The sequence below is a fragment of the Carassius carassius genome, chromosome 24 (assembly GCF_963082965.1).
Source record: "Carassius carassius chromosome 24, fCarCar2.1, whole genome shotgun sequence".
In the NCBI taxonomy this organism is placed as follows: domain Eukaryota; kingdom Metazoa; phylum Chordata; class Actinopteri; order Cypriniformes; family Cyprinidae; genus Carassius; species Carassius carassius.
Genome location: NC_081778.1, coordinates 13,647,435 through 13,667,114, shown reverse-complemented (window position 1 = coordinate 13,667,114; position 19,680 = coordinate 13,647,435). Strand labels below are relative to the sequence as shown.

The following is a 19,680-nucleotide window of genomic DNA, read 5'->3' as shown; positions in this document are numbered from 1 at the left end:
TATATTTTTATGTTTCTGTTGTCCGACCACTGGATTAAAACTATAATGACTGAAACGCGGTCCATTAAGACTACATACCAGCTCTCAAAGATGTTAATCTCTGCACTAAGATCCTATTCACGACATTGTCTAATGAAATCACATACACATAAGATTAAGACAATGGTTGTACTGTGATTTCGGCTAAACTTTTATGTAAAATAGAGTTAGAAGCAACAGAATATCATTTTTTAACTGAAAGTGCTGCTCCTCTCTGCTCGCTGAACAGAGCAGATAGAGATGCGTGTGCGCGCGCTGGGAGAGAGAGAGAGCTCGTGCTCGTGCGGCAGTACTGGAGAGTCTCAGAGACTAAATAAGGTCTGTCAAAAAAGTCGCTAGATTTGTCGCTAGTCGCTTTTTAGCAACACTGTAGTGTGCGTTCATTATGACTGTAGGTGAACTCACCCAGTCTCACATCTTTCACTTCTAGCTAGTATTTGAGTTTTGTCATTCTTTTCTCTTTCTCTCTCTTATAACAGGTCAGATACTAGAAATGTTCTACAGAATAATTGTTTCCTCGTGCTGCACATATTAAAAGTCCTGGGGTATGAAAAAAAGATTTTAGTTAAGTATTCACTAAGCATGGGCACTTAGGTGCTGATAGTTACTTTCTCATAAATATCTCAGGTTATTCGCTGAAATAATATCACCTTGAAAATTGTATGTTATTCACAACAAAGGCACTAAACTTCTTAAATAATAATAATAATAAACCTACAACCAGCCTAAGCTGGACTGGTCATCCAGCCTTGACATAGCTGGTCTGCAGGCTGGTTTTAGAGGGTTTTTGACTGCTTCTTTAGCCTCAGCCTAGCAAGACTGAGACAAGCCAACCAGCTGAGGCGTTTGTGTGTGTGAATGGTGTGTTGTTCATAACAAGGGCACTAACTTTCTTTTCAACTCCCTGCTTAAAAAAATAAAAACATTTCTAAGCAGGTTACCTTGTTTTAGCTGGTCATAACTGGTAAGCAGGCTTATTTTAAAGGGCTTTTGACCACTTCTTTAGCTGGTCAGGCTGGGAGACCAGCTTAAAACTGGTTTTGATGAACATGTTTATTGTTCCCCCTTTCTAACCTGCAGTGAACAACTAATCACCCACACCTTAGCTTTGGGTTTACTTGACAACACAAACCGTTCTACTGGCCATTGTGACTCAAAATTATGACCTCACTTACCAACCTGTTGTTTGTCACAGCGCTCGTTTCCTGCCACTCTTTTCCATTAAACCTGCTAGAAAATGACATTGTTACAAAATGAAGTGCATACTAACATATTCTTTGCATGAAATTATTAAATCTCCCGGAGTAATGCCAATAATTTAGCAGTATGACCTTTTTTATGTACCACACACACACACACACACACACACACACACACATATATATATATATATATATATATATATATATATATATAAAATTATTAATATTTTATTTAATTTGTACTTTTTTGCTCTTTACAAAGATTCCACAAAAAAAAACTCTGGTTCTAGTACAATTTATTACTAACCATCTCTAAAATTAGCATTATCTCCTCACAATCGTTATTAAATATCAGGCCCACACTTCTACCAATGCAGTATATATATATATATGTGTGTGTGTGTGTATGTATATATATATATATATATATATTTTTTTTTTTTTTTTTACTAGATTCATTGTACTGGAGTGTCCTCTAGGTCATCTTCTTTCTTAGTCGATCACGTGATTGGTAGAAGCCGTCAGTAGGAGTGTATCTGACTGACTGCTGTTAAAGGGGTCATGATGCTTTTTAGATCATTATTTTGTGTTTTTGGTATAACAGAATATGTTAACATTCTTTTATGTTCAAAAAAACACATTATTTTTAAAATACTGTACATTATTGTAGGTCCCCTATGCCCCGCCTCTTTCAAACCTGTTGTTTTCTACAAAGTCCCTCCTTCCGAGAAGTGCAGTCAGCTCTGATTGGCCGACTGACTCAGTGCATTGCAATTGGTCAAACACAGCAAGCACTCAAAATGTAAAGCCCCTTTCCATAATCACAAGCATCATTTTTTTTAATATAAAAAATAAGAAAAAATATCAGATCTCAGTGTGCTGCACTGGCTGTTGTCAGATTACTTGTGCATACAAAAATCACACTGGATTATTACAATTATTGGCAAAAGGGATGTTTGGAAATGTAAACTTGATATTTCCTACTTACACACTACAGCAAAATATAGAAATAACTGACTTAATTTTTCACCTTTTTGGTGAAAATACATATACATATATACACACATATAAATATATGTGTGTGTGCCAGTATATGTGTGCACGCAAGTAATTTTTTTTTTTTTTTTGCTGCATTGCATCACAATATCATTATTGGATTGACAATGAAATCAACTTAACTATAGGCAAGAAACCCAATGTGAACCACTGCAAGGAAAAAAAAGCACAGAGAAAGAAATCAGAAGTAGCAGATGCATTTAATAACATTAAACATGAATTGACATTTATCTGGATCCACAATGTTAAGAAGATTCTTTTGAATCTTATATTAAATTGTAGTCATTAACAGTAAAAGCACAAAATTCTAGATACTGTCACTAACATGCATACAATTGAATCATTTTAGAATAATCAAGATATAAAGTACGAATCTAAATTAAATATTTATGAAAGTCAGATTTATGAAAGGCAAGCCAAAAAAAAAACCTAACGTAACGTTGAGTCGGAGAAAAAAGAAAGCACATACAGATTTAAAAAAGGAAATAAAGTAGGAAAAACACCAGTTTCAACAACATTGTAGTCCAAAAGCATATCTACACAAACAAAATCTGAATTTTCCTGGTGCCAATTGGTCTTCCATTTAATTCTTGAAGAGCAGTGAGCGCCTCTCTGTGGCTTTCGAATGCTACCGTTGCTGAACGTCTGGGAGCTCCATTTCTATCATACAGCAATGATGCAGAACCTGGAATCACTCTGTATCCATAGAAGAAGTCATAAATCTCATCGACCCTTATCTGAGAGGGTAGATTGACCAATTTAAGACAAATTGGGCCATCAAGTTGTTGTTCAGGTGATCCATAACACTGATGTCCATTACCATCCGGTCCCGGCCCAAATGCATCAATGTGGCCAAAATTAGGCTCAAACCGATCGCGACCTTCATAACCCAGGCGCAAATTAGGCTCCATCTCAAAATCATCTTGAGGCATCTGGGTGTTTGAAAAATGAGGAGCATCTTTGTAGATTTCCGTTCTCTGAAGGTTCCTTTCTTGCGGGCTATCCATCAACTGGTCATTCACGCCAAACTTCTGCATCTGGCCCATCGTTATGCACTTAAGCATGACTTCGGATCCAAGAAACCTCTGTCCGTTTAGGGACTGTGCCGTCATGGCCTCCTTCTCAGACTGGAAGATCACCAAAGCCTCACCAAGCCCAGCTCCTCTTTCGTCCCGCAATAAGACAACCCTATCCTCTGACAGCGGAAATCCATTAAAGAAGTCCATGATCTCCACCTTACGAACATCAAATGGAAGATTGCGCACATAGAGACACCTCAACTGTGAGTCAGGATTGTTTCGTTGAGGCTGGGGTGCTTCTGCAGAGCGTCTTGACCCTTTTCCCTCATCCCGCGCATCAACAGACGATTCCAACAAGGTGACCATTTTCTCCTTGGAGATGGGTGACACATACACTACCTTGTTCATCAACATTTCCTTATCATGAGCCAAGCCAGCACAATAGTCTGTGAGATTTCTAAACACCACAACAGCCGATTTGGTCCTATCATCTTTTTTTTGGGCGAAGATAATAATCTGATCATCTTTCAGAGAAACAGGATGTAGTAACACCCTCAAATCTCTCTTTTCAACCATGTAAGGCAAGTTCTCAAACATGACGCAGTATTCTTCATGAGACGGCGATCGTGATCTTGACTTGTAGGAAATGGGAGATCGAGATCTCGCTCGCTCTGAGGATGCCCTTTTCCGACTGTCTGTTTTAACGAGACCTCCTTTAGCCAGCCACTGCTCCTCAGAGCATCTTGTTAGTTGGATATACCGTGGTCCCATGTATTGTCGATCCTTCTTTAGACCTTCGACTGCATCCATTTTGGAAGCAAAGCGTACAATACTCTGGCCATTGAACAATCCTTTGGGGTTTCTCAAAAACATAATGTCATCAATCTGTAACCCACTGAAAAAGGTATAGACGTTGTCCTTTGTCGCAGAGAACGGCATCCCTATCAATTTCAGGTAAAGTTCATCTCTCTCTGACATGCTCCCTTCTCTCTGGTGTCGTGTCTCACTGAATGAAGATGGAGGTGGCCTGTTCCTCATCTCCTGATGTTCCAGCCTTCGTTTGTCTACTCTTGGGTCCTTATTGAATGCCAGAGGACGTCGTTCTGCAGAAGGACTTTTGACAACCTCCTTGTACGTGCCCCTGTTTTTTAACTCAGGCCTTCTAGTGCTTTCCTCGAGAACACTCTGCATTTCTGACTTGCTACTCAGGAGCAAGTTGACAGGAGAGCCCTTAATGCAGCCTCCCGAGCGCGTCATCGCTCTTCTTGCATCTTCATCGGATGCAAATATTATAAAAGCTTCCTCAAGCTCCCCACCAATTATATGAACCCCACCATCAGGGATTCTGAGCCCAGTGAAGAAATTGCGAATTTCCTCAGAACCAGCCGTGATTCTGAGTCCCCGTAATCGGATGACCACAGCCATGATGGAGCACACACAACAGGACCTGCAGACAAAAGGGGCACATATAATAGCATTATCGCTGACTCAACTGTTGCTTCCATATTACAATATGCAAAAGAGATCCCAACTATCATTTTCAAACCAAGGTTAAACTGCAAAGTTAAGTGAAACAGACCTCTCACTGACAAAAAAATAAATAAAAAATTGCTAACAACAACAACAGCCAGTCAAGGAGCAAATAACAACTTCTCCAGATCCAGAAAAACAACTCTGTTCCACAAGATTCGGATTAACAGGAAAGACTAGTTTTACAAACTTCAACATCGTCCTTTCAGTTTCCACATGCAAATTTGTAAGTAATATGAACTCCAATCCATCCATATCAGAGAGAAATGTCATAAAAAGATTATGCCTTTTCAAGAAATTACAGATATCGCTACTAGCATCCATACAGCTACAAGACATCTCGCTAATTGTGAAATACTATGTTTGTTATAGTTTTATATACACCGTTTCCAATAGAAATTTAACAAATAGCCACTTACAAACTGCACAGCCATCAAATCAAATAATAAAACAAGTTCAACACACTGAACACACAATTCCACCTCACTGCAAAATCTTCAATTACAAAATCTTTTAAATCAGTGGTTCTCAAACTCATTGTAGCAAAAGGATCTAGATTTCCATTATTATTTTTATTATTATAATTATTTATGATTTATTATTAAGTTATAAGTTTATGCCTTTTTTAGACAGCACAGTGATGGATAAAGACAGGAAAGAATAAGAAAGGAGAGTAGGGAACAAGACCAACAAAGAAACACAGGCTGTTACTAGATTTCTAATATAGACAAATTGGTCCTAGTTACTATCTGAATGAATTGTGTTTTATAATGGTTATGTCATTACAGCAGAAGTACTAAAATAAATACATGTGGGGCCTTGGAGTAAAAAGGTTGGGAACCACTGCTTTAAATGCAAACAATGAGACTCCGAAATAAAGTTTTTTTTTCAAATTAACACAAAAAACTCACAAAGTATTTACATCTGAACGGTATAGAATTAAATAATATAAACAATAATTGTTACTATAAACTTCTCAGTGAAAATAGAAAAAACTTTTCAATTTAAGATGAAGTTTAAAAGAATGCCAATGCCACCGACAGCCATCCACTAGGAACATTAAACGAGGCGTATTTTTTTCAGTTGCAAAACACTCAGGAAACACAAGCAGGGAGTCTTCCATCGAAATATCCCATTTAGCTGCACTTTTTATGTAACCAAAGCACGACTGAGCTCGAATTTCCACACAGAAACACAGCATCACACAGAAACTGTACATGCCTTCCGCTTTCTCATAGAGACAAAGCATAATCCGTACTAACATCAATCACCTTTTTTTCCAAGCCACTGTCAACAAATAAAACGTGTATTCAACATATACACATTTGTAGAACCTCGCGTGCAAGCTTTTTGCGGCGAATCACCGGCTAACGTATCTGCTTTCTGAAGAACTAACGTACGCTAAATCAAACAGCTAACATTAGCATTCACAAGCATCGCCGATAGCCAAACCCACTAACCCAAGAGTTTTAATCGGCACAATGCACGCTGATACACAATTAACATAGGGTACGTGACTTAAAAACCACCGTCAACTCCGCAACAGCTGAAAACATCGATGATAACAAAGAGTCCAGCTGACTTCGGTAGTATCGGTAATAATAAAGCTGAGGCCCATGATGTGACGCGCAATACGGATCAAACTTACACAGAACAAAGGAGATAGCAATCCTTTCCAAATATAAAATAATGAGATATTAATGCCGTTCTGCGGTGTCGTCTGTCCGATTCCCTCCGTGACTAAGCAACGATTTCGCTGTCGTGATATCCGAAGCGAGGACGAATCGCAAGAAACTACAGCATTCGCATCTCCTCCACCGCCATCTGCACAACTACGGAAACCCGAAGGCGCTGAACACTGAAACGCAAATGACACTCGAGACACAAGAACACTAACTTTTCTGACCAGTAAGTCCAGTACTGTTTCCTATGAATGAAGTATACCATTAAAAATAGATATGAAATGTTTAAAAGACACACTGCACACTTCGAAGATCTTGATTTAATAGATCTAAATCTGTCACATGGATAACCATCAAGTGAAATTGTTCAAATATACTCCATGACCTAAACAAAACTGAAGGTCAAAAGATTGAATTGGTCAGAAGAGTTATTTATACTGACACATAGGACTGTGTCTGATTTCTTTTACTTATTGTCACATAACAAAATGGATTCATTTTGGTTGTATTACACAAATGTTTTCAATGTAGATATAGGCTTAGCCTACTAATTTTGAATTAATTTTTTAAAGAAATAATAATGAAATATTATGCCAAACTACTTACGCCAGTATTTAAAAAAATATATATAAATAATAAAAAATAATTGTATCCTTTCATTGAGATTCTTTCTTTCAAATCTCTGGACAGTTACACAAGCTATGAACTTTGTATATTTGTAATAATATATTTTACTATATTACTTTTATATTTTAAATATTAAATATTTTCAATTCAGTTTTGACGTAAATGGAAATTCTATTTTTAGTGTCATGTATGTTTACACAGATCCCATAGAAATGACTATTTAATAACTAGTATTATTTATTTATGCAAATTAAAAATTATTTGAGGGGAAGAGAAAGAAGTCAACAGTAAGATCTACAAGTTATTGTCAAGTAAACAATTCAAAATATTTGCTAATTATATACAGCTATACTTTCTTCTCTCAACCATGATGGCACAAAATCTAATCTCAATTTAATCTGATTTTTTTAATCACTCTTTTTTTCTCCGTTTAATCTGAACGCACACACACACAATTTTGAAATGAGGTCAAATTAAATGATTGGAGTAAGATGGCCATATGACAGAAAGCCTACTAATACTTATTATAAGGTTAACTGACTGAAATTATTCAATATGAATTAAAAGTGTTGCTATTATGACATATCTTCAATTCAAATTTGGGCAACTAAATATGTACAGTTATCATGGGCCTGTATTTCATAAAATACATTTACTTTTCAGATTAATCTTTTACTGGGATGCTGTTCTAATCATTTTCAAACACATTTAGTATTTTATATTAATGATGACACATTGACCAGCCTAATACAACTTTTAAAACTTTGTCATCTTGAGAACAAAAAGAGTGTTACGTAATGGAGTACAGTACAGTAGCAGCATTAAGAGTATTAAATATCGGGGGACAGTTTGACTATATCTAGTTATTGTAGGGGACTTGCCCCCCTTAATATCTATGGAGGTAACAGTCCTGCTTACTTTCACAGTTGGGACAATAACAACCAAATGACACGTGTTTTTTTACAAACAACCTGATTTCAGAATAGTCCTGTAGCCCTGTAATAGCCCTGTAAACTGAGATACAACAAAGGGTTAATGAGTTAGCAGTCCATTGAACACAATGATGTCCTCATTTTAACCTCTGTGGGGATTTAGACATGATAAAGGAGTCGTCCTGGTTACCATGGCTAGCTGCCAACAATTATTCTCAACATAATGAGGTACTATATTTCACAAATAAAAGATTAGAAAATCTCGAAAAAGAAAGAAAATAGAGTAAATGCCCTAAATGTGTCCACACATACAGGTCTGTCATCAGGTGAGACCCGTGGTGAATTTGGAAGTGTTCTCACTGTGAACTCGAAACAAATCAGGTTTAGACAGACATAGACATTTGAAGATAGCAACACCACATCAGACCTGCAGAAGCAAGAAATGTTAAGACTGAAAAATGTTCACTACGGGGCACCACCTGGAACTGTCGGGACGTTTCCCACTGGAAACTCATAAAAAATGTCCTTTGGATGAGAGTCAGGACCTATTGACTGAAGAGTGATGCAATGATGAGCAATAACAGACACTGATACTTCTGCATCAACACCAAACAACAAAATAACTATGCTATTGTTTTTTAATATTTTTAAATTTTTAAAAGCCCCAATTCAGCAGAAACTGATAAGAAAGGTGCTAAGTAAATGAATCGTTTTTTTTTAGTTTTTTTCTTCCTACAGGCTCACTGGACACACACTGTTGCAAGTTAACCACACTGTAAAAAAGAATTTGTTGAGTCAACTAAAAATATTATGTTACCCCGCTGCCTAAAATTTTTTTGTTATCTTGACAAAAAAAATCTTGTTGAAACAACTTCAAATTAGAGTGGAATTAATCCAGGTAACAAATTTCTTTAAGTTGACTTGACTATTATTTTCTAGTCCAGTCAACTAAATCATGTTGTGTCAACAGGGATTTTTTTTTTTTTTTTACTTCAATAATCAATAATCGTAAACAAATGTTACCTCACTGCCTTAAATGTTTAAATAAAGATGACAAAACACTTCTTTTATGTAATTTATTTAATGATAGAGACAACACTTGCATTCACATTTAAATTGAACAAGCAATTTGCTGTCAACACATCAACTGATAATTGATTAAAAAAAATAGCAAAATACAAACACACACGTCTAAAGATCTGAAACGACACTTGAAAGTGTGATGTATAATAAATAACATTGGCATGGGATTGAGAAACAAATAGTTTCATTTCAATTCATCAGATCAAAACCAAAGGCTTTTTTTTAAATTTCATAACTCAATATGAAAATCAGAAGGTTAAACTCTGCATATTAGCCCTGCACAAGTTCACATGCACTCCCCGCACCATAATGCAAGTCATGGTCAAAATGAGAAACCAAGATATATGTATATAATATCACAATTAGTTACAAAAAATTAGTGTACTGTACTTCTGTATAATAAGATATAAATGGAATGAATGCACATGGAAGCACAAAGATCTAAACCGTCAGATTCTAAATTTCATAGCACAACATGACCAGACAGAGGTGTTAACATCAGAAGGATCTTGAAAGTTTCCAAACTCTCCCCCATCATAATGCTACATACTGAAAATGTGTACAAACTGTTTAAGAAATGAGAGGTGAAACAACATTTGTTTACATGACAACATGCATATTCCAAGTCATGACATGAAAAACTAATGTACATTCTAAAATGTAGTGAAAGGCACAAAATAACCTAAAGTTCCTTAAAAAAAAGAGCAGTGGGCAGCCATTTATGCTGCGGCGCCCGGGGAGCAGTTGGGGGTTCGGTGGCTTGCTCAAGGACACCTCAGTCATGGGGTTGAGGGTGGAGAGAGCACTGTCCATTCACTCCCCCACACCTACAGTTACTGTCGCTGTAGCGAGCACATGGTGGGAGCAGCTGATCTTCACAAGTTTTTGCAGAGCCTCAATGGTGTATTTCATGAGGTAGTGGATGTTCACTGCATACAGACCCATTAGGGGTCCAAATGCCTTGGGGACATGGGAGGTGTCAATGATGGCAGGATGTCCAAATGAGACCAATGTTGGTTATTCCTTGGGAAGCACATCACATTGCTGCTCCTCAGTTACAATCAGAATGCCCTCTTCAATTTCTTTCTCAACATCCTTAATGTCACCGGATGGCTGGGAAAACAAAAAATATTACATTACTAAATAAATTTATAACAAATTAACACACATTTGTACATACACTAATAATGTTGTGTGTTTTGTTAAAAGCACAGCTATCAATAAATGCAAATTGTAATTCACATTCAAGTGGAAGATATTTTGAAAAATGTAACCAAAAATGAAAGTCAAAAGTAAATGGTGCTCCTCAACTGTTTCGTGTAGAAACATTCAAAATATTTTCCTGTATTAAACTGTTAAAAGCCTGTACAAATTTCTTTGTTATGCTGAATGTGGCGAGTGGGGCGGGGCCGAGAGCTGTGGGAACGGAGCGAGGCCGTTGGACTGATTGGAAATGAGCTACACCTGCTCGACCCAACGGTCTCGAGTCCCACGGAGGAGATGGAAGGATATAAAACAGGAGCGACGACAGTGAAGGACGAGAGAGGACCAGACCTGGATTTTAGTTTGTGTTTTGGATTTGTTTGTGCGCGGCAGTCATCCGTGAGGGGCTGTCGCGCTGTTTTGTCTTTATTTTATTATTAAAGTTTTATTTGATTGTCTGCCGGTTCCCGTCTCCTTCTTCCCGATGATTATGAAGTTTTTATTGTTACATTGAACACAAAGAGTTTAAAATCCCAATGGGAAAATACACTTTCGGAACCAACTAGGCTAAAAATCGCTCTCTCGCGGCTGTACACGGTAATGTTTTCTCTTGGTTCATTTCTCTCGGTTCATGTCAAATTAATTTTGATAAGTCGCACCTGACTATAAGTCGCAGGACCAGCCAAACTATGAAAAAAAGTACGACTTATAGTCCGGAAAATACGGTAGTCAATAATGTGCATCAATTCATAATAAAAAGTACCTTACACGGCTCTAAGAGGTGAATAAGGGCCTCCTGTAGCGAATCCATGTGTTTTTGTAAGAAAAATATACATATTTATAATGTTATTTAAAACATTTTTAAACACTTTTCTTTCACTTTCTTGAGAGCCATTCTGGGTGGATGAAAATAGGACATAGGGGTCATGCATGCACCAGTGATTAGTGACGAACACGGAAGAGCGGAGGAGAGACAACAATACGCCGATCACGAAGTAGATTCACAAAATTAGGCTTGCACGTATGATAGTCAGTGGAAGAGAAAAAAAAAAGTGTTTATAACGTTTTAAATATGGATATTTTTCTAACAAAAAATGCATCGATTTGCTACAGGAAGCCTTTATTCACCCCCCAGAGCCATGTGAGGCACGTTTTATTGATGGATGGGTGCATTTTATTTGACTATTTTTGGACTGCTGAGAAAAAAAACACACCTGTCTACTGCCATTAAATAACTTGGAAGAGCCAGGACAATTTTTAATTCAACTCAGATCAGATTCGTCTGAAAGAAGAAAATCATATACACATAAGATGACTTGAGAATGAGTAAAACATGGCTTAATTTTCATTTTTTGGTGAACTAACCCTTTAAGCAAAGTTGCTAATGGCCAATATGCTAGCACTGAATATTTTTTAGGATTCAAAACAGTATTCAGCAAAATAATAAAGAATGGCGATGTCCATAAACAGGGTTTCTGTTGATTTTATGGAGATAAATTTAACGCTTTATAAAGGCTTTTTAAATACCAATTATAGAAAATTCAAGGAATAAAACTGAAGGGAAAATAATGTCAAATTATGTTTTCCATATTTTTAAGCTGTTTTCCAATGCAAATATCTACATTTTCGTAAAGGGTTCACCCAAAAGAGAAAAAGAAAGAAAATTGTAATTTACTAAACCTCAAGTTGTTTTAAACCTGAATTAGTTTATTTCTGTTAGTCCCAGTCCCAGATCGTCTAACACAGTACACAACCCCAAGAACGTGTTACAACCCCAGATCACCCAGATTTCACCTTCTTCTATTACCTGGACCACATCACTGCAGACTGATGGTGCTCAGTTTGGTCATCCACAAGCGTGATCCCAACAGTCATGTCCTTGATGAGTTCCTGCGCCGAGCCTGTGTGCTTACAAAAGCAAAAGGAAGCATTAAAATGTGCCTTACAATTTTAAAGCTGATAGACTCCAATAAATGTACATTTATAAAGTAAATACATTTACTTAAAACTTTGTCCAAGCTCTACAATGTGAATGTCATCTCCATTATGTCTGCAAAGCATTTTGATGGATTAAACTGCAAAAGGAATTGCTCCAGTCCATCCACAGGATTACTGAATTCTGCACTGATCTTCAGTCATTCCGAAATATCATAAACATGAAAAATAAAGAAAAACACGTTAAAACACTGAAAAATAATAAACATAAATATATAAATAAATCTTTACAGAGAAAGTCAAATGTATTGACAAGTGTGTTTTAAATACCAAAGACAAACTTTACCATCCAGACGATGCTTTTAAATGACATAACACAGAATTATAACACAATAAAAAGAAATGTAACACATTTGTGTCGATCGTTATTGTATGGCTATTTATACAAGATATATGCTATTATTACTTTTATTCTAAAATATATAGTTTTAAACGTATGCAATTTACTTATGACCGTATATTCACCATAGACTGTATAAAAACAGATAACATTATTCACGCAGCATTACACTGAGTTCTGGTGAGGCACTTGAATGACTAACGTCACTTCAGAAAACTGAAAGAAGAGTTTGTATACCTTCAGAACTTCATCTGAACCGTAGACTGTAAAAAATCATAAGAAACATCTCGGTTACGTATGTAACCTTGGTTCCCTGAATAGGGAACGAGATGCTGCGGTGACGTCACCACGTATGGGAACACCTTCGGTGTGACGAATGTCTGAAGCCCTATACCATCCCGCCAATCCTATTGGCCAAATAGCGCGTGGCACCGCCCAGTCATGCGTAGGCATATATATACCTGGTGCCGCGCGCCATTTACCTCAGATTTCATGACGAGAAGGGAAGAAAACTATCAAGGTACGGCACGGCCAGAACCGCAGCATCTCGTTCCCTATTCAGGGAACCAAGGTTACATACGTAACCGAGATGTTCCCTTTCATAGGTCACTTCGATGCTGCGGTGACGTCACCACGTATGGGAACGCTATACCATCACGCCTGACGTACCTGATAGCTTGGATCCAAGGAAGCATCTGCTCAAGCGGAGAGAACCCGGGAGCCAGGGGCCATCCTCACATCCAGACTGTAAGACCTGATAAAAGTGCTCGGTGAGGACCAACCTGCCGCAGCACAGATATCATCCATAGAAGATCCACTGAGAAAGGCTTGAGAAGAAGCCACTGCTCTTGTGGAATGACCTTTTACTCCTAAGGGCGAAGCGAGCCCGCGCGCCTCATAGGCCAAGGAAATAGCCTCCACCAGCCAATGGGACATGCGCTGTTTCGTAACTGCATGGCCCTTATTCTTATGTCCAAAACAGACAAACAGCTGGTCAGACTCACGCCATGGGGCAGTGCGATCCACATAAGTCTTCAACGCCCTCACAGGGCAAAGACTTAGATCTCCAGACTCTGTCGCAGCAGGAGAAAAGGCCTCCAGGACCACCTGCTGAAAATGAAAAGGATTAGACGCGACCTTAGGAACATAATTAGGCCTAGGTCGCAACAACACTTTCACAGAGCCTGGTGCAAACTCCATGCACGAGGGTGAGACAGAGAGAGCCTGTAAATCCCCAACTCTTTTAAGGGAGGATAAAGCCATGAGAAGAAGTGTCTTAAGAGACAGGAGCTTATCCGATACAGTTTCCAGGGGCTCAAACGGATGCCCTGACAAACCCAGTAACACAATGGATAAATCCCATGAAGGAACTCGCACAGGGCGGAAAGGCCTCAACCGTCGCGCACCCTGTATAAAGCGAGAAACCAGTGGGTGACGACCCACTGAAACACCACCTATATGCTCATGGTGAGCTGAGATAGCTGCCACATAAACCTTCAAGGTGGCTGGTGTCAATCCCTCCGAAAAACGGTCTTGAAGAAATTCCAGTACTGAAGCCACAGGGCAGTAAACTGGATCCACATCATGAGTTTCACACCATGTCATAAACAGTTTCCACTTGAAAGCATATAAGCGTCTCGTAGAAACTGCTCTAGAGTTCAATATAGTCTCGGTAGTTTCAGCAGAAAGACCGGGACATATCAACTCACTCCGCTCAGAGGCCACGCCCACAGGTTCCACAGATCTGGTCTGGGATGCCAGATCCGTCCCTGTGCTTGCGATAATAAATCCCGTCTGAGGGGAATCTCCACCGGAGAGCCCGCTAACAGATTGATGAGATCCGCAAACCATGGCTGTGTGTGCCATCGCGGAGCCACCAGCAACAGCTGTCCCACTCTGTCCCGCCGTATTCTGCATAATACCGCTGGGACTAGCCGAATCGGAGGAAACGCATACAAGCTGGTCCTGGGCCAGCTGTGAGCTAGCGCATCCAGACCCAGGGGTGATGGAGGGCTCAGGGAGAACCATAGCGGGCAATGCGTAGTCGTGCTCGACGCGAATAAATCCACTTCCGCTTCCCCGAAAATATGCCATAGGTGATTCACCGTTTGGGGGTGTAATCTCCATTCCCCTTGTTCCAGAGTCTGCCTGGATAATAAATCCGCTCCGAAGTTCAGTCGTCCGGGGATGTGAACAGCCCGGATCGACAGAAATTTGTCGTGAGACCAAAGAAGAATCCGCCTCGCCAGTCTGCACAGAGGGCGAGAACGTAATCCTCCCTGATGGTTCAGATAAGCCACGACCGCAGTGTTGTCCGTTCTGAGAAGCACATGACGGTCGGTCAGTAGACTCGAAAAATACTGGAGAGCCAGAAAAACCGCCAGTAATTCCAATTTGTTTATGTGCCAGCTGCGTTGTGCCGCTGTCCACACTCCGTGGGCTGGGCGCCCCTGACAAACAGCTCCCCACCCGGTCAAAGACGCGTCTGTCGTGACAGTCTCTCGGGAAGCACAAATTCCCAGCCGAACCCCGGTGAGGAGAAATTCGGCTGATGTCCATTGCTTTAACGACATCACACACCTCCGCGTCACCGAGATCGTTCGATGCGGAGAACAACGGGGTGAAATATTCTGTCGTTTCGTCCACCACTGAAACGGGCGCATGTAAAGCAAACCCAGGTGAATCACGGGAAGCGCCGCCGCCATTAGACCTAGTAGTCTGAGGCACAGTCTCACTGTCACTGTGTGACCCGCCCTGAAGTGCTGAACGCATGACATAATCGACTGAGCGCGCGGGGCAGAAAGCTTCGCTGTCATCGCGCGAGAGTCCAAATCTACTCCCAGAAAGGTAATCCGTTGAGAGGGGATTAATACACTCTTCTGGAAGTTTGCGCGTAAACCCAGGCTGTGTAAATGATTTAGCACAATATCTCGATGAGAGTGTGCTTGAGTCTGAGAGTGCGCTAACACCAGCCAGTCGTCCAGATAGTTTAACACACGGACGCCCCGGAGCCGCAACGGGGCCAGAGCTGCGTCCATGCATTTTGAGAATGTACGGGGAGCTAGCGCTAAGCCAAAGGGAAGAACGCGGTACTGATACGCTTTGCCCTCCAAAGCGAATCTGAGGAACTTCCGGTGTCTCTCGATGATCTGAATATGAAAGTAAGCATCCTTCAGATCGATCGTGACAAACCAGTCGTTTGGTTGAATCTGAGACAAAATAGATTTTACCGTCAACATCTTGAATTTGCTCGACCTGAGTGTAAGATTTAGACGGCGTAAATCCAGAATGGGTCGTAATCCGCCGTCCTTTTTTGGTACCACAAAATAACGGCTGTAAAACCCTGACTCCATCTGAGAGGGGTGTACTTCTTCTATAGCCCCTTTGCTCAGTAGAGCTAACATTTCCTGTCTCAGCACCGCCATGTCCATCGGTTTTATCACCGTGGAGAGAATTCCGCGGAAAGGGGGCGGGCCTTTCCGAAACTGAATGGTGTATCCGTGACAAATTGTGCGTAACACCCATTGAGAAATGCCGGGCAAGCGTTCCCACGCGGCCCGAAACAATATTAGCGGTTTCAACATGTTCGTTTCCTGCAGCGCTGTTGCACACATAGAAATGTCCGGGCACGAAAGACTCATGGTGTTCGTGCACAGGGGAAGTATATGCAGAGCAGGCGTTGTATCTCGTTGTACGTAATCCTGAAACATGTCCACGGCAGGAATTAGGCCAACAGATTGAGCATCGGGCTCTGCCGCTAGCGAAACAGCGGCGGCTGAGCGAGCCGTCATGACGGGCCGTTCGATGAAGACCCTTTGAAGCGCTCCTCGAGCTCTGAAAACTGGATCGTGCATAGTGTCTGAGGAAGCGATTGGTGTTACAGTTGGCTCCAATGCTGTTCGAGGCGCTGTTTGCGGCGAAACAGTCAGGGTTTGAGCGTGGGGACTGCAATGAGAGTGTTGGATGCGCGAAAGCGGTCCAACAGCGCTCTCTAGCGGAGGGCACAGTCCCTGGCAGGCAGCGAAAAAATCAGGAGCTGCTGTTATGTGCCCGAGGGCGAGAGGCCTTGGCCGTCGAACTCAGGTTCAATCTTTTTCGCTGGCGTTGTTGAGCCGGTGGAACAACCCTAGGGCCCCAGTCCTTGCGAGGGGGCGCCATAGGTGAAGGCTCTTCCCGAGAGGGCACTTGCTGGCGGTGAGAGGAGGTTGAGCGAGAACGCGCGGGCGCCTGACGGCGTTCAACCTCTCTGGGTCTGCGGGGAATCAGCTGGCGGAAAGCGGCTGATTGTTGTTTCGCTGCTGTGAACTTCTCCACCACTGAAGTGACCGCCTCTCCAAATAAACCGTCCTTAGACACAGGGGCATCCATGAGGAAAGATTTATCTTTTTCCTTTATATCGGTGAGATTAAGCCAGAGGTGGCGCTCAACCGTAATTAATCCAGCCATGGAACGGCCCACTGCTCGAGCAGTATGTTTGGTAGCACGAAGCGCCAAATCAGTAGCTCGCCGTAGTTCCTTGACCGCCTCAGGTGTAATGCCGTCCCCCTCGTCCAATCCTTTTAACAGCTCCGCTTGTAGGCCTGAAGGATCGCCATGGAATGAAGCGAAGCAGCCGCTTGACCAGCGGCCATATAGGATTTTCCCACTAAGCTAGACGTGACTCGACACGCCTTCGAGGGGAGGAGGGGGCGGGACTTCCACGCCGCGGCCGAATTAGGCGCAAGATGTTCGGCGAGAGTCTCTTCTATCGGCGGTATCGCTGTATAGCCGTGACTCGCCATGCTCGAAATGGTGGCGAAATCCGCGGCTGCAGCGTTCGTGATGCGCGCCGCAAACGGCTGTTTCCAGGACCTCGAAACCTCCTGGTGGAGGTCCGGGAAAAAGGGTAAAGGCCTCCGGGGCTGCGCAGGTGTCCGACTAGTTAGAAAACGGTCGTCCAGCTTCGAAGAAGGTTGGGCCTCGGCCTTCTCAACCTCCCATTCCAGCCCCAATGTAACCACTGCACGGGAAACCACATCCAACAGCTCACTGTAGGAGGGGGAAACACGCCTCTCCTGTCCACTAGGAGGGAGAGGGCTCGTGTCGGCCGCGAAGTCCTCAGACCCCGAGGCCGCAGTGGAAAGAACGTCGTCATCATGACGGTCACAACCGAAGGAGATGGCACTACATGCCCCCGGTGTGGGCCGTAAATCCTCACAGGAGAAAACGACAGGTTCAAAAGTTTTCCTGTGTATTAGGGTAGGGGAGAGCGAGCGATGTGGAGAGTAATTTTCCATCGCTGAACTGTCCTCGAGCTCCATGTCACACGTGTCACCCCAAGCTATCACCTCGTGCGGTGCCTCGGCAGTCGCAGAAGTGGTGTGGCGGGGGTTAGACACGGCGACATCGGAGAATACATCTACCCTCGAGCGAAGGACCCTGAGTCGCAGGCCATCGCAATGGGGGCATGAAGAAAGGCCGCTAAGCGCCTCCTGTGCGTGGTGTAAGCCTAGGCAGACTACGCACCTGTCATGAGTGTCCCCCTGAACGATGTACCTGGTACACGGGTCCTTGCACTTCTTAAAACTCATCGCGTCCGCGGAGAGGAGTATACTGCTCGTGATGATTCGCTGAGAACGCGAGACAATAGGGCACAGAAGATTCGCTTCGTACTGAAGGAATGAAATCTGAGGTAAATGGCGCGCGGCACCAGGTATATATATGCCTACGCATGACTGGGCGGTGCCACGCGCTATTTGGCCAATAGGATTGGCGGGATGGTATAGGGCTTCAGACATTCGTCACACCGAAGGTGTTCCCATACGTGGTGACGTCACCGCAGCATCGAAGTGACCTATGAAAGGGAACCAAGCTTATGTCAGCGATATCAAATGTAACGTTAAGTTACGCGCTCCAGAAGAACTCTGAGGAAAGTGCTCATTCGTTTCCCTTATAACATGCAGAAAAGAGACAGTTCGAGTAGTAGTCTTCTTATTCCCCCTAATTTTTCATCGATGTATATTCTGACGGATGTCTTTACGCTGTCAGGTGTAGAGCGGTTCCTTTTTTTTTTAATTCCCGCTGTTCTTAATCCATACAGTGATCCGTTGCGCTCTCGCGCTCTGTTTGAACGGTCTCTAACGCAGCTCTGGGCTCAATTAATACATACAAACTGTATTTTTTATCGTTCTCCACATAAGTTCAGCTCCGCTGTCCCGCATGGGAGAATATCTGTTTTAATATTTATAAGGAAAATACTGTGGAACCGGCTGTATTTTGAGGCTTCAGAGTGCCGCGAAACGAACATTTGCATACAGTAAAAAAAATACGACTCTTTAAACCATACTTACTCTTCTGAGACAACAAATGTAATTGTACACATTAAGCCAATGAATACGAATATTTTACTTACCAAAGTTGTATTCTGTTAAAATGTCCAAACTTTGTGGAGAAGCTTACTAGTATGGCCGACGACCGTATTCTGTCTGCATCTGCAACAGCCTTCCCGAGAATGAGGAGATCTCGCGATAAGTGATGTTGAGAACGTGATATTGCTATTGAATTGAGTCAACACATTTTTTTTAATTTAGAGGACAAATAATCTAGTTGAGTCAACTTTCAAACTAGTTGAGACACTGAAAACTTAAAATTTTTAGTTGAATGAACAAATTCAGTACCTGCAAGTTGTGTCAACATAAAAAAATTCATTGAAACAACTAAACTGCTAAATAATTTTTTACAGTGCATGTTGTCAAATGAACAGACCACAGAAAAGACAAAGTGCAGACCATTAAAATGTTTAAGACATGTTTTTGTAAGAAAAGCCAATGACCAATGTTAATAATTCTGTGTAAGAATACCTGCCTTCAAGTATATGATTAGTAACTAAACAAACACAACTCCTATCATGTAATTAGACATTTAGTTAAACATTATCTCAGTGCTATCTATGGCATCACTTTGCAAAGCATTTGTCAATTTATTGAGGTGGAA

At 41.4% G+C, this 19,680-nt stretch overlaps 1 protein-coding gene across 1 annotated transcript; it reads right to left on the bottom strand.

The window, feature by feature from the left end:
• Positions 1-2,571: 2,571 nt before the first annotated feature.
• LOC132102852 (RNA-binding protein 12B-like) lies at positions 2,572-6,688 on the bottom strand. The gene is made up of 2 exons (XM_059507539.1): positions 6,495-6,688; positions 2,572-4,763 (listed from the first exon to the last, which is right to left on the bottom strand). Exon 2 carries the CDS (start codon positions 4,739-4,741, stop codon positions 2,834-2,836), a length of 1,908 nt encoding a protein of 635 aa, XP_059363522.1. The 5' UTR covers positions 4,742-4,763; positions 6,495-6,688; the 3' UTR covers positions 2,572-2,833.
• Between the last annotated feature and the right edge of the window lie 12,992 nt (positions 6,689-19,680).